This window comes from Homalodisca vitripennis, chromosome 8 (genome assembly GCF_021130785.1).
Source record: "Homalodisca vitripennis isolate AUS2020 chromosome 8, UT_GWSS_2.1, whole genome shotgun sequence".
NCBI lineage: Eukaryota > Metazoa > Arthropoda > Insecta > Hemiptera > Cicadellidae > Homalodisca > Homalodisca vitripennis.
The window spans coordinates 68,699,985-68,715,938 of NC_060214.1; the positions used below are offsets into that span (position 1 = coordinate 68,699,985).

The 15,954-nt window shown below is 38.3% G+C and overlaps 1 protein-coding gene across 2 annotated transcripts in view; it reads right to left on the bottom strand.

The window, feature by feature from the left end:
- Positions 1-15,954, bottom strand: part of LOC124367688 (peroxisomal acyl-coenzyme A oxidase 3-like) — a 49,205-nt gene extending 33,251 nt beyond the window's left edge. Inside the window, exons 1-4 of one of the 2 annotated variants that reach the window (XM_046824711.1) lie at positions 15,480-15,954; positions 4,047-4,205; positions 2,297-2,443; positions 1,709-1,856 (exon numbers count right to left, since the gene is read on the bottom strand). In XM_046824711.1, coding sequence (XP_046680667.1) covers positions 1,709-1,856; positions 2,297-2,443; positions 4,047-4,205; positions 15,480-15,566 — 541 coding nt within the window. In that variant the 5' untranslated portion in view covers positions 15,567-15,954. The remainder of the gene's footprint in view (positions 1-1,708; positions 1,857-2,296; positions 2,444-4,046; positions 4,206-15,479) is intronic. The other variant, XM_046824712.1, reaches the window with a different exon arrangement.

Below are 15,954 nucleotides of genomic sequence, written 5' to 3' on the forward strand. Positions count from 1 at the left end.
CCCGTGACAGTCTTCCTTATGTGGCGTACCACGGTGCCTGACTCTTCGGGAGTAACTCCCAGCCCTCATTGCACCAAGAATCTCGGCGTATGACTTGCCAGCTTTAGGCTTGGACAATCACCACCTGCCTCCCAGGCCTGGAACGCGGGAGTTTCTCCGGCTTCTTTACTTGTGGGGGAGGAGGTGGAGGTAGGTCTTGCCTCTTCCCGCTCTTATCTACGGCCCTTCGCTTTCCTTTTTTTTCTTTTTTGAGACTACCGGGCGAAACTCGCTCTCTTCTGTCTCGTTGACAGAAGCAGGCTCTCCGGCGTCTCTCTGCCGCTTTTCCTCCCTTGGATGTTCAGGGGGGGACTTCCGGCCGCTCTTTTCCCAGCCGTGGTAGAGGCTGCTGCCACCATAGATGGTGATGGGGCCTGAGTCTCTTTTTCGCAAACTTTCTCTCTGCAGTCTCTCCATCGATATCTTCCAGACCTGCCAAAATGTACCGATCAGATCTAGAGACGACTCCAGAGAGATCATGCCGTTCCCTGCCTGCCGTGCTTAGGCTCTTTTGTCTCGACGTAGCTACTCGCATGTCGAGAAGGACGTCTTTCATCCTCTTTACCTCCGTGAAGATGGTGTCCGCCGCATACTCCATGTTCTTCCCATCGGGGAAGCCAAGGGAAAAAATATTTCCTGACTTCTGACTGGTGTCTCCTCCGACTGAAACTCATCAGAGACAACCGGTGTACCCGTCTCTTGTGAGGCACAGGAAGCCATGGCCTGCAGAGATGCCGAAGGCGGAGTCTCGCTATGAGGTCGCGAAGGAGGGGACCTTAATAAACGACTACTCTTAGCAAACGGGTCTGCAGTACACGAAGGGAGAGGGGGGAATTCCTTCTCCAACCTTTCTGTATCGTTGTCGATGGGTTTTTGCAATTCCATACTTTAGGTTTACCAGCGCATCGTGCGACAAGGGCGGCCCGGAAAAATCGGGAACGGGTGTACCCTCGAGGACTGAGCTCTACCCCAGGTTCCCTGGGGCCCGACCTCCGTACTCCCAGCACCGGAAACCAGACGTGCCGGGGGCCGACCGTAGCAATGCAGAGTCCGACCTCTGCATCCATGGCGCACTTCCTGACTAGGGCCCGAAGGGGCTGGCTCCTGCGTCATACCAGAGAAAACACCATCGGCAGTGCAAAGCACACATCAGTCCCTGCGACAATTCAGGGACACTCCCCGGGTTTCTCCGGTATGCGCCGGTCGAAAAGAAGGAGGAAGTGACACCCACGTGGGGTCGAAGAAAAGAAGAGGTGGGTGAGATTTGCCCAGAAAAGATAAAAGATGTCGAGCTAAGATCCGAAAGAGAGAAGAAAGACCTTAGCTCTAGAAGGACTGTGAGGAGAGTCTCACAGCTAGGCTCAGGTAGCCCCGGGGTCGCCAGCCTCCCCGAAGAAAGGGGAGGCCTCCCGTGTAGTCGAAAGCCGACTACCCCTGAAGTTATAGTTAGATTTCTTTAGAATGCTACGATAACGAGTTTAATGGGTATTTATACAGATAAAGAATGAAAAGAATTTATGTCCTTACGGTAATTATATTATCAGGATAAAATCCTTAATAGTTTCAATAAATATTTTAAACTTTTAATAAACTTTCTTTTAATAAATTTACTAATTAATTGTATCTACTATAAATTTTAGCCTACAGAAACTTTGAACAGCTTCCTCACCCAAGTTTCCAATCCAACATTTGGCCGATTCAAAATCCTCAGAATGAAGAATGAACTCCTTAGTATGAGGATCGTAAGTAGCCGTGGTGCGCATACGCTTGGCGTCTGTCCCATGGGCCACCTCCGTCAGGGCAAAGCATCCTGAGAGCTGAACAACAATGCACTTTTGGTTTTTATCTCATAGCAGCAATAGCAAAAATATAAATAAAAAAATATGTTTGGTTCTTGCCATTGCAAATATTTCACTGCTAATCTTCATTGATCTAAAATGGAATTTTAATATCACAACACTAAACTGCTTTCAGTAAGTTTACACTTTAAATTCTTTTTTGGTTTTGAAAAATAAGTTATTTTTTAAACACTTCAACAAAACAGAGGTAGTTACTTCAATTATAAAACTAATACTTTATTATTCAATTAAAAGCAGTATGGTACACAATCAATAAATTACTGCTATTCAACTCAACAGATGTGTTTCACCATTTTATATGTTTCCAAGATTTTAAAGCAAAATTAAGACTGGTACATTAGATTACGATGTTCGATGCAGTGACTTATAAAAACTTGTGTGCAATTGTGAAACCCCACCTTCTCATCATAGGCGTCATCAAAGTATTTCTGCTGTTCAGCAGTACCCAGTCCCCTGATGCAAGCTCCGAAAAAATGTACTGATATCGTAGACTTGAACAGGACACAGATATCATACTGCACCAAGGCCGTCACCAAAGCTTGGTACTGGAACAATATATGACTAATTATTGAACTGAACCAAATTCATCATGAAAGCTTGGTACTGGAACAGAATATATATAATTATCGTACTGCACCAAAGATGCCACCAAAGCCTGGTACTGGAACAAAGGAATCCTATGATAATTTTGAAATGGAAGTAGGCATAATTAAGGAACATGTTATTTTAGTGTTTATACAAAATTTTGACACAATTGTACATAGTAGCTTAACTTGACAGGAGCACAAAAATCTACGCAATCACATCTAAAATATTTACGATCAAGTTAAATCCCAAAAAGAAAAATCTGCCTCTTTTGCAAGCCACATAGTTCGCTGTCCTCGATTTTCATTCTTGGAAATTACAAACACCTGTCAAACTGATACAATACAGTTCAATTCCTTGCCCTTCCCAAAGCGATTCACTTCTGGTTGGTTTATACCTTCCAGTTGAACCTAAACTAGGTACTGAAAGAAAAACCAATGTGTCACTTCAAATTTGGGCAACCTTATGGATGTCCAGGAGCGGCATATCACTAACCGTAAATGTGCACAAATTGGAGTACAAGAGTAGATCGATAGGTCCAGTCTACTGCGGGAGATGACTGTTGAAGTTAGTATGAGTTAGCTCCTTAAGTGTTAAGGGCTGTAGCTAGCCTATACATAAGGCGTGCCACACCCTGCCTGCTTTGGCTAGAGAGGCTGGTACAGAGCTGGCTTCTCCTTCTTCGAAGGACACATGGCTGAGATTAAAGCCCAAAATCCTTCCTCATGGATCCTGACCACGGCTACCCCTATCCAGAATATCCTGTAAATCCGGAAGCAGCGGACAGGTTCTTTTAAGACTGAAAGCAATTTCTTGGCTTCTTGTCCTAAGAGAACAAAAAAAGGTCCTATCCTATGATCACTATTCACATTATTATCCTGTATCCTTTGTTCATTCTAGAAATGAAAACTTTTCTAAACCCAATCAATATCTAATCCCTCATTAGTACAAAACAGACTCACTACAACCTCGACACTATCCCATTCCAATAAAACAGCACTTTGTGTTTGATGCATTGCTTTGTGATTCTATACCTATGGTCAGAAGCTAAAAAAGTGCTGGCTTGTTCCTAAAATTATATCATAAAAGGAATGCTCATTGATTTATGTTATTGCTAATCCATCCAAAAGTGTTTCCTTCATATGACTTCATTATACAATGCTTTGTGTTAAATGAAAAAAAGATTTGTTTATTTAATCATAAATTGCTAGCAAATTGTATTTTAATTGATTAAATATTTCAAAAATATAACTGTTGCTTGTCCGACATGTATGTAATTCACGAGCACTTTTTTAATTAACTACAAACATCTATGTATTTATAAAAATGACTCAACTTGAATGTTGAGTTCAGTTGAACAACATGTCACCTGTAGAGTCCAAAATGCGCTTTACAAAAGACCAGCATACAAACCATCATGTTGCAAAACCAGGTCATGTCTTGTGTACCAGGTAAAGTATACTATCGAAAAAAAAAATTGTTTCAATATGCACATAATATTGTATGTGTGAGGTGCCCTAGAGGATGTTTATTTAAATAATTTAACATATCATGCCAACTTACATACAATGGCATAGTTTTCCCTCTATGATCATGGAGAAAACCATAATCTATGATTCTTTTGGCCTGCAGCTGAGTTCTTTTCCTGATATCGTCTAGAGTCTGGTTCCCCTCTGGACGATGGAAAAGAGGGTCATTTTCCAGCACGCTGTACATGTGTTTCTGAAATATAGAATCAATCTCAATTAACATTTATAGAAAATACGTTTGCCAATATAATAAACTTTATTTTTTTTAATATTATGTTTTCATTAGTATTACCTATCACAAAAATAATTTACAGGCTGAAGACTTAACATAAATTATTAATTGTTAGCAATACTTCCAGAGATGTAAAACAGAATTTCATCGTGTTAAAATGACAAATTTACTTCAGTTTTAAACATTTTTAAAGTTCCAAACACATTCACTGTATAATAATTAAAACATAGTTATTATTTGTAGCCCATTACAAACGTTTACCTTCTCAAAAGGGGGTGAGGCTTTAATAAGAAATTTACTTTTACTTCAAGGCATACTGGGCAGACTACAAACATTTTTTCTAACATTCCTAAATAAGTAGAGAAAACTATATGTTCAGACCCAATATGTCATACAAGTTGAATAAACTCAAATGACTTGATTTGTCATTGAATACAAACTAATGTAAAACAACAGTACTTTCAAAACCATGCCTGTACACAGTATCAAAACTAAAACAAGACCGTTTCAAAGATAAGAAAAAGGAGAGACCGATCCCCTTTTAAGCCTTATTCTGTCCGTCCTCATGGGCCACTGGCCTGTGCAAGGATCTTATCAAACAGAATAAGCGGGAGAGTCGATACAGTACAAGGTCGATGGTACTGATAAAAAGTGCAACAGTCACAGACAGGATTTGAACTAGCGCTATCTCTAACTCAGACCCAAAGTCCAACGACTTAGACCGCTCGGCCATTTGCACTCCCATCATTTAAGTGTTTTATTCTTTAAAAAAGTAAAGTAAAGATGTCTTATTTTACCAGGTGAAGTTTGGGCTAAGAAGCCCTCTCTAACACTTAACCTGGGGACCAACGGCTTAAAGGTGACTTCTGAACCACCACTAATGGTCGGGCGGGGTTATTCTTTATTACAAATACAAGATACTGATCTCTGATCTGTTACCAAATCAAAATGTCATCCAAATAAGAATTGTCTCCATTTTTCGACTGCCTCAAAAATAGCGGCAGCTTTTTTTATTAACAAGTACTTCTTTTCAATTTCTGATAGAGATCATAAGAAATATGCAAATGATCAACCCATCTGACTGAGTGTTGTAGCAACATCAATTTCTCATATCATCCTCACTACTGCAGTGTAAAGTAGACTTCATCCCACCCCGCAATATTTACAGTGTTTAATGCAGTTCTGACTGAGCCAATTCACAATTGTTCAAAAGTTCCAATTAAAGTATATATCCTCATAAAGCAAATAAATAATAAGGTACCAGTAACAATTTACTTAACAATAAAAAAAATCATACCTAGTCACTGATTTAGGAAAGCTGCATTAATAAACTTTATAAAGGATTAAAAAGTTTGAAAGGTGCAACATCATGACAATTCATAATTCCACAAATATCTACATAGCACTGACGCGCTTATGGATGTTGATGAGACATTCAAACGTAACTGTCTTTAAATATGGTATATTAATTTGTTGTTTTAAAGTTTCTGATAAAAAAAAAATTGGAAGTACTTCGATACTATCAGGAGGCCATTATTTTTTTAACACACTGGAGGCCACTCTGTCCCTTTTTAGTATTTGCTATAGGCTATACATACAAACGTATTATAAGTATAAAAAGTTAAAAGTCGACACATACGGATGCTGACGTAATCTGAGTTTGAATTTAGGTATTATCTTGAGAGATGTATTTCTTATTTCCCTAGAAGTGCAGGGAGGCGCCACCGAGCCCGCTGATGGCCAGGGGCATTTCCGATTGGTACTTTCCCGACTTCAGATCACATGCCAGATAGCCCAACGTGGTCTAACATCCAAAAAGTTGGACGGTCTAATGTCAAGTCACCTCACATTTCTGACAAATAAGAAAAACATCCCTCAAGATAATACCCACATTCAAGCTCAGATAACGTCAGAACTTGTAAAGGTTATCTTTAACTTGGGTACTACAAGTAACATATTTATGATAACCTAATCTAAACCTGCTTATATTGTGTAACAACACAAAATAGATAGGGACAGAGTTATAATACCATAGTACCAAAAAGGATTCTACAATTTACATAAATAAATAAATATTCTTTATTGAACATATTCTTAGAGAACAGTACAGTCGTCAGATTTTCTTTTGTTACAGCAGGTTAGAAAGTTCTGTTTAAAAATTCATTTATTGTGTAGAATGGATGGTCTTGAAGCCAGAGTTTTAGTTTGTGTCCAAACTGCAGTCGGTCTCTCCTCTTCAGTTCTAGTGGGAGGGCGTTCCACAGCTTTGCTCCGACATACGTTGGCTTCTTCTCCGTGGACGCTAGGCGGTGAGCTGGAAGATGGTAGTTTGCAGCATGCCGAGTGTTGTAGTCATGTTGCTGTGCTCCAGTCATCACTTCATTGGGTGATTTCAGGTGTACGTAGGTCACAGCTTCCAGGATGTATAGGTTAACCACAGTGAGAATCTTCAGTTCTTGAAAAGCTTGCCTGCATGATTCTCTTGTGCGTAGGCTTGCAAGGATCCGAATTGCTCTCTTTTAGTGTATTAGGACCCGTTGCAGGTTGCCTAGTGTGGTACCTCCCCAGACTGCTATACCGTATCGAAGATGTGATTCGTAGAGAGCATAGTATGCAGTTTTAGCTGTTCCTAGGTTGCTGATATGTTTCATCCTGCAGATCACGTACAGTCCTGCGCTAAGCCTTTTACAGAGGTTGTCAATGTGGTGTGTCCACGTCAGAGAGTCATCTATTGTCACTCCGAGATACTTTGAAGTGCTGATTTCCTCCAGTTCAGGCAGTCCTCCTACAGTATCTTTGTGTCTTTCAAAGAATAGCTGTTTTGTTTTTGTCTCGTTTACAACAAGGTCATTGCCATGGCAATATTGCACTGCCATATTAACAGCCGTGTAAGCAGCTATCTCTAGCTCGTCTTGATTCGTTTTCCCGAGCAGAAACACAGTATCATCAGCATACATCAGTGTACTGCTGAAATCCTCCATGAACTGAGGAAAATCGTTTGTGTAGAGGATAAAGAGGACTGGTCCAAGAACAGAGCCTTGTGGCACTCCTTAAATGATGGCTTGTAGTCCTGAGCATATTTGGCGTGCAACTCCTTCGGCGGTGTATTTCACTTCTGTCATCTGGCTTCGTCCTGTGAGATAGCTTCGGAAACATTCCAGGGATTGTCCTCGTATTCCAAGCGTGGCTAGTTTTGATAGCAGGTGGTCGTGGCTAAGGCAGTCGAAGGCTTTGCTGTAGTCAAGGAATATGGCTGTGGAAGTGTTTCCATCTTCGAGTTGATCAGCTAAAAACTCTACCAGACTTATCAAAGCAGTTGTAGTTGATCTACCTGGTAAGAAACCGTGTTGATGTGGAGTCAAAAGTTGATTCATTGATAAATGTTCTAAAATCCTATTAAGAACAAGCTTTTCAATTACTTTACAGAAGGTTGGTATCAATGATATAGGGCGGTAGTTTGCAGGTTGCGTGGTGGGTCCTTGTTTGTATTTGGGGTAGACTTTAGCTATTTTTAATGCAGATGGGAATATTCCTCGGCTAAATGAACTATTGATAATTTCTGTTAAGGGATCGACAAGCTCCTCTTTGCAGATTTTCAGGAGTTTTGTAGAGACATTGTCGTAACCGGTAGAGGTTTTTACCTTCAATGATTGAATGAGTAGTCATTTCCTCTCTGTTTGTTGGTTGAAGTATCAAAGTTGGGACATTGAAATTTTCTGCTGGTGTTATTTTCTGTAAATTAGTGTGTCCATTCAGTTGAATGGTTTCGTGGGCTATATTGGTAAAGAACGTGTTAAGGTGATCGGCAATCAGTTTTGGCTCCTGTACATGTTCTCCGTGGATATCCAGTGCTAAAGGTTGGGACTTCTCATTTTTTGATTTCCTTTCAGAATTTATAATTTGCCAAAGAGTTTTTGATTTGTTACCTGACCTTGACACTGTTTCTGCATGGTCCTGTTTCCTAAGGAGTTTCAGCCTCAAGTCATAGTCTTTTTTTGAGCCGTGACATTATCAATTTGTCATTTTCACTTCCTGATATATTGTACCTTTCTTGTGCTTCGAGAAACTGTCTTTTCATGTGTATTGGAATTTGGTCAGTCAATGTGTATTTGGGTTTTTTAATTTTATGCCTGATTAATGGACATGTAGAGTCCATTATTGAGTTTAGGAGTATTTTTTGAAAATTGTTGTATGTTTCTTCTATGTCCTTTGTGTGGTAGACTGTTGACCAGTCTTGCTGGCTAAGATAATATTTCAGGTGAAGTAGATTCCGTTCACACATATTTCTTTGTTCGATAGTGGGCGGTGGAGGTGATTTTCTATTACAGTTAATTGTGCAGAGTTGACCTGTGTGGTCTGATATCCCAGTGTTGACTATTTCTACATTGAGGTCCTCGAGCGTAATATTGGTACAGACACAATCAATTGACGTTGCTGAAGTTGGCGTTATTTTTGTTGGTGGCAGGTCTAGTCTCTGGATATCATGTCCGCTCAACATATCCCTCATCAGAGTGTATTCATGATTTTTTGTTATACTGTCAATGTTAACATCCTCCATGATGATTATTGGATTGTTTGTTGGAATACTTTCTAAGACATCTGAGACTATCTCCAGACTAGCTTCAATGTTTCCCTGATTCCTGTAAATTCCAATAAGAAAAATGCAGCATTTTCCAAGTTTCACTCTAACCGCCGCTACTTCACAGACAAGTTCCTCACAGAGATCATGCGTGTTGTGTATTTCAACATCATCTTTCAAGTGGGTTTTGCATAAAATAGCTACCTACTCCCCCCTAGCGATAACGCTCTCTGCTGAATTCTGCAGCTAACACATATCCTATTAGCCTTGTGTTTCCAATTATTTCCTTATTTTTTCCATGTTCCGTTAGGATTACGAGATCCGACTCTAAGCTGGCAAGGAGAGTATTAAGGCACTCGATTTTATTAGAGATTCTGTCAGTGTTTTAGTGGAGAACAGTAAGTGTATTTCCTGTCATTCTTTGGTGTTTTTCATCTGAAGTACTCCTAAAAAATTGTGGGAATTTGGATCAGTCTTGGAGATAATCTGATTATTGGTTGAGGTGACTTCTTCAAGTGCTATGTTTTGTTGGTCTTCACATTGTGGTAATAAGGGATGATTCTCGAGTTCTAGATTTGATGCCTGTCTTTTATCGTTATCGTGGGTTTTTGTCTCGGCAATTCTTAGTAACTCTTTGTAAAATTGAATGTGTTTGTTGAAGAAATCTTCATAATTCTCTCCTGCCATTTTCTTTTTTGCATTCATTGGTGGTCCCTTGCTTATAGGTGGATTTGATATCTTTACTGGACTTGGATTGGTGCTGGCTCTATTGCTTGGTGTTATTGCATTGAGATTTCCTCTATGTTTAGCCATCTGTAGGGAGATGCTGACATGAGGTCTCTGTGTTGTTGGCACATTACATATTTTTTTACTACTTTTTTCTTGATTTTGTGCATTATTTCGACAACTGACTGAAATTAATGGATTACTATTTTCAGTGTTAGATTTGTTATATAGCTGTTTTCTTATTTTAGCTAGGTCTCCTGAAGTCTTGCCTTTCTTGTTTTGGTTCAGCTGAGCTGGATAGGATGTAGGCCTGACAGGAGAGCTTTGTGGGTTTGTCAAAACCTCGGGTACCTTTTTGTTGTTGTCTAGCTGAGTTTGGAAGTTTAGCACATGTTTTTCTATTCCTTCTTGGCGGATTTTTAGCTGTGCTGGTTCAGCTAAGACGTCTGTGGAGTAACTGGGCTCTGGTTGTCGTGTGGAGCTTGTTTGCATTCCTACATCTTTAAATGTCTTGGCTACATCTTTTTTGTTTTCTTCTGTTTGCATCCTTTTCTGCTTCTTTACGACAGCCTGTAGCCTATTAATTTCTTTTTCTTGGTTGGTTATTAAGGTTTCCTTTTCTAAATCTTGCCCTTCAAAAAAGTTTCTGCAAGATCTTCCCTTAGGCGTCGCTCTTTGGCTAGGTGCTCTTCTGCTTTTTCTTAATGTATCTACTAAAGTACTGTTTCTTTGTGTTAGACTCTCATTATCTTTTTCAAACTCTTCTATTCTCATTTCAAATTTAATTTCTTCTGCCTGTTTCAAATTTCCGAGTAGTTGAGAGTTTTTGAAGGTTAAGTCAAGCACGTCTCGTCTCAGCTTCTGGTTTTCTGCAAGAAGCGTATGTCCAACTTCAGCTGCTAGAGTAAGAGAGCTTTCAAGGCATCCGTGTTGTGTAGTTGTTCCACTTTAGAACAGTTGTCCTCCATCGGGTGTTGTCCATGTTGGTGTGCTATTTTCTCCTCAGTAGATGAAGGAGTGGTGTTTGGAGTTTGACAGGCTTTGTGAGCTGTATCAGCCTCTAGCAAAGCTTTATTAAATAATTTGTTTCTGAAATTATCAGATAAAGGCTGACCAAAAGTGGGAAGGTTGTCTAGGTAGGGAAATAAGTTTGAACTGTTTACCTTTGAGGTAGTGTTGTCTCCAAAAAATAGCAGTTCAAACTTTGGTGGTTTGTTTTCAACATTTAGGATTTTTGTAATTGTTGCGGGCCAATGTCGGAAGTTTTTAATTTTAGCAAACACCAGGTCTCCCACTGCATAGGCTGGCTGCTTGTTGTCCTTTTTTAACAAGTATCAGGAAGAGAAAAAATAATGGGAATTAAGTTTTGGGCTTCACAGTTTTGGAGCTATGCTTTTGCTGGTTGCTTCTGTCAGGTTAGATTAAAAGGAATACCAAATAAATAAAATGTTGAAGTTCACAGTTTTTGGGGCTAGGCTTTGGCTGGTTGCTTCTGTCAAGTAGTGTAATAATATTGAAAACAAAAAAATTGAAATTCACAGATGAAATTTGATTAAAAGTGGGCAGTTTTTTAGGCAAGCTTTGGCTGATTGCTTCTGTTAATGCAGTATAAGTGAACTATATATTAGTGTAGTTATATAACAATGTCGGTAATGTTGATTTCTGTAATTATTCGGTACAATTGAATTTTCTTCAGGTAGATCACTATTGAAACATTAGTTCACTAAGTTGGCTTCTGATGTGGCACTGTTCTTCTTGGGTTTGGAGTCTTAAAAGCTTAGAGAGATTGTTGTCTTTTGGTGTCATATGCGGCCATTTGGCCCGTCATTCAATTGGCAATGTTGTATTTACAGCGTACTTTAGCCACTAACTTTTGAAGGAGAAGGTAAATTATCCAACTGTGGGAAAATTCATATATGTATCAAACTTCTAGTTACACCCACCAGGGATCACTTCTGACTGGTTTATACCTTCCAGTTGAACCTTCCGCACAGCAATAACCGATTAGTCACTTAAATCTGGGGAATCTTATGGATATCCAGTTTTTTTTTTTCCTCAGGAGGAAATGCATTACGCACCTAGGGTCTCTGCTTTAGAGCTCCCCGTGTGTGGGACTCCCTTTTCTTCTCTTTCTCTACGATCCCTAGGTTTACCCACTAAAACCTCCTGCGCTTCATCTACTGGAACTGGGATCACCAAAAGGCATTACTTCAGTCCAGCAGGGTCTCAGCAGTATGACATATACTACTCTACTCTTCTAGTCTATTGATGTCCTTCCTCCATCTTCTTTTGCCTCATGATCCTCTCAACAATTTTTGTCACCATTTCCCACTGATCTTGACTTTCAATCATCTTAGTTATGATGCTGCCACTCGTCAGGATGCCAAGCTCCACCAAGTACGGTCTTCTCAGCTGGTCCCACCTCTCACAATCCAGTATGGCACATCACTAACCGCAAATGTCGAGATCCTGGGGTGCAAGGGTAATTTGATAGGTCTAGTCTACTGCGGGAGATGACTTTTGGAGTTGGTAGGGTTTATTCCTTAAGTATCAAGAGGTTCTTCCTAGCCTTACCAAGGGTGTGCCACCGCTTGCCTGCTTTGACTGGAGAGACTGGTTCAGAGCTGGCCTCTCCTTTTTCTGGGGGGAGGAAATGACAGATTAGTGCCCTAATTCTTCCTCATGGATCTCAATAGGAGGCGGCCCCAACCCCAACCCCTAACCTTACCTATCCTGATTATCCTGTCATTCCGGAAGCAGTGCTAAGATTCTTATATGACTAAGTGCAATTTATAAGCTTCTTGTCCTAAGAAAAAAAAACACAACTAGTTAATATCCCATTTCTTTTTATTTCAGGTTTTGTTATAGTTCTTGTCTAACCTGGTGGCTACAACAACTATTGAGAATGTTATCATTCTTATTATGTTTATTTCTAGTGATGTCAATAGTAAATTCTTTAGGACTTATTTCACAGAAAAATTAGCTAAACTGTAGTTTATAATAAGTAAATTGACAAGAATGCTGTGTTTTAAATAAACCTTAGAAATAAAATTGAGCAGTTGGCCTAAAACAATATGCCATTGTAAGGAATTATGTTTTAGGCCTATGAATGAATTGATTTATTTTCGGGGTAGCCACTTTTTATACTGCAGCCCATGTATTGTATGACACTGTAGGTTATAATCTAAATTTCATTATCCATCTTTTATATAGCAACAAACTTGGTTATTATTTACTTTAGCCATGTTAGCTATAACAATCTAAAACCACATTTGTCAATTTTTTTAAATAGTATTTTTTCATTTCCAGAAAGAATTTGTAGGTGGTCCCGATCCATAATTGCACAATAACTGATAGGCCCTAATATGTTTCAAATTTTAGGCTATATCTCAAATAGTTCATCAATCTAGGGAATCAAGCGGGATTAGTGTTTCTGGGAGGGGGAAATAACAAGCTAAGGAGTGGTATACATTGGTGGGGGGATAATCAGGATACCAACATTCAGGTGAAAAAAGCACGAAAAATGTTAGAGGTCAGAGTAATTTTGCTATAGGTTCTACCTCTAGGTGAAGATTGATTGACTTTTTTCATCAGATTTTACCTCTAATTGATATTTTTTCCTCTGTGCTCTCGGTCTTATTCATCTTTCTCGACATTTGTGCAACATTTTCTACCAATAAGCAGCTCCTTTCGTCATTAAATTATTGTTACCCGTTTGAATCAGATATTGCTGCGTTGTACATTTTAAAATAAAGATTTTGTTCTTTGTGTTTTGTCGTCACCATTGGTAGCATTGTATTTGTTTTCGTAAAGTGAATAGGTTTCCAATGAAGTTTGGAAATTGTAATTTTTAGTTTGACATGGAGTTTTAAATGCCATTTTTCTCATGTGTAAAATGCCATGTTTGTGTGTGTGTGTGATAGCCAATGTCAGCTAGCTGAGGATACACAGTTGTTTTTTTGTTTTGTAGGGTAGGATACGATAAGCGGTTTATTTATATCAATACTGACAAACGATATTACTCAATTATAACTTTCGATATAACTAACCGATGACGTTCGGTGACGAGACACTACTGCTCTTGTATAAGACTTTAGTTCGGCCTAATCTGGAATATTGTACTCTTGTTTGGTCCCCTCATTACGCATCTCATATTCACAAACTACAGAGTATTCAAAACAAATTTTGCAGACTTCAAGGAGTCCGGAGAGGTGCAGCCTATCGGGAGGTCTCTGTCCCCGCACTTGAGCAGGAATTTCTTCTGCCTACGCTGGAGTGCAGAAGGAGAATGTTTGATATTATTTTCCTGCACAAGCTTATCAACGGGGCGATCGATTCACCAGAGCTTCTGAGTAGGATATCCCTCTTGGTGCCTGCTGGAACCAGATCCAGGAATATGTTTTCAACCTGCCACCACTCAAACAATTACAGCTATCACGGTCCTATTGCTCGACTTCATAGGCGTGGAAACAGCATTCCTTCCGATGGTGATATGTTTTATGACAGCATCGCACACCTTAAAAAGAGACTGCAACAGTAATGAGTGATAGAGTTTTTTTCCCCTTAATATCAGTTGGAGATGATGTTTGTGATTTTTCACTATTGTAACATTATTTCACAAATCTTAATACTTATTTATTATTCCACTGCATAATCACTACTTTCTGTAATTTAATTAGTTGTTATTTATTTTGTTGATGTTATATTTAAGTTGCATGAAAATGTTGTGAAATTATTGTATATTGGCGGATGCCGTTGAAATAATAATAAATAAATAAATAAATAAACCGATACTGATTTTAAACAATAACTAACTTGTATCAATTATAAACACATAGTTTATACGTTTTCATATAATAAACATATTTTCTTTTATAGATGATAACAGACAGTTGCAGATCATCTTTGTGAGTATTTGTGCAGAAGAGAATTACGGTTTTGTAGAGAAGATGCTTCAACTTCTTGAAAACGGTTTAATCATTGCTATACAGGAGAAAACATATAAACAATTATGCATATTTCGTATATCCTGTTATAAATGGTTTTTATGTTCTTATCATTTCATTATTATTTATGAGTTTTACTAATTCCAGTTCTAATAGTTTGTTTGATCGTTAGAGCTCATTTATTATTTATAAGATTATGACTATATGTGCATAGTATTAGTTATTTTAATTTAAAATACGATTGTGGCTTTAGATATGTTGATAAGATTTATAAACACCTACAGGGGGATATAGAGGGAGATATATGGCCGAAGAATGAAAGGTGCATAAGTGTAAAATTGTATGTGTGAATGAGAATTTTGTGGTATGAATGTAAAAAATTTTAGATTAAAATTTGTGACGTTTGCTATACAATGTGCTACAAACACGTATTCGATAAATGAATATTAAGTATCGATGATTGCACTAATCTATGTAAGAAAACCGGGTCCGCTTATCGTACTCTACCTGTTTTATACGCTGCACCAGCTTCATAACTTTCTCAGACCAGCCACAAAAATGTTCATTTAAACGCAACTTTATATTAATTGTTATTTCTTTATTGTTTTATTTTAAATCTGTTAGAAATGAAGTATGTTATATTACTTTAATTATTGTGTTTGCTGGTTGGTCCCCGGATTCACCAATTCTCCAACATCATATCACACTGAACGAACTTTGGGTGGGGCGGAAATGAGCTGTCACATGATCTGAGCTCGAATTTGAGTGCTATCTCGGGGATGTTTTTTTTTTATGCCAGAAGTGCAGGGTGAAAGCACGCCCTGATGGCCAGGGGCATTTCCTACGTAAATTCAGTTATTATTAAGGCTTTCCTCCCTTTTATATCTATTGTACTACTCTCCTATACATTTATTTTCTTATTTTAAGTTGAAATTTTGACAAATAGTGTGAAGTAGCTAAAGTATATATTTACCACAAACTCACCCTTATTTCTATGCACTCTGGGGTATCTATAAAATCTGCAAGATTTTTGCTGTTGAATGATGACTTGCTCCTATAAAACGTGATCATAATATTGGATTGTTTTATTACAATTTGTACAAATTGAATTCGAATGTTATTATTAGCAAAGCACAAATTGAAATATCAATTCAAAGGTTACATATAAATATGTAGGTTTTAGCCCAAATTGTAAACAATGTTTGATCTGTAAAATTGGCTAAATCACGGTATATATTTTGTTTAATTCTGACACGCCTTGATTTTGCCAAATGAATTATACAATACTTTAAAATCCAAATATAGCCGAGGGAAGCCTGAAAACTGTTGATAAACCGCTATATTATTTCGTACAAAAACGATTAATTCAAATAAAGAACATTGATAAATTTCACAAATTCACTGTATTAAACATAAACTATTACGGATTAAAATAAAGGCTGAATGCTGAATTCAATTT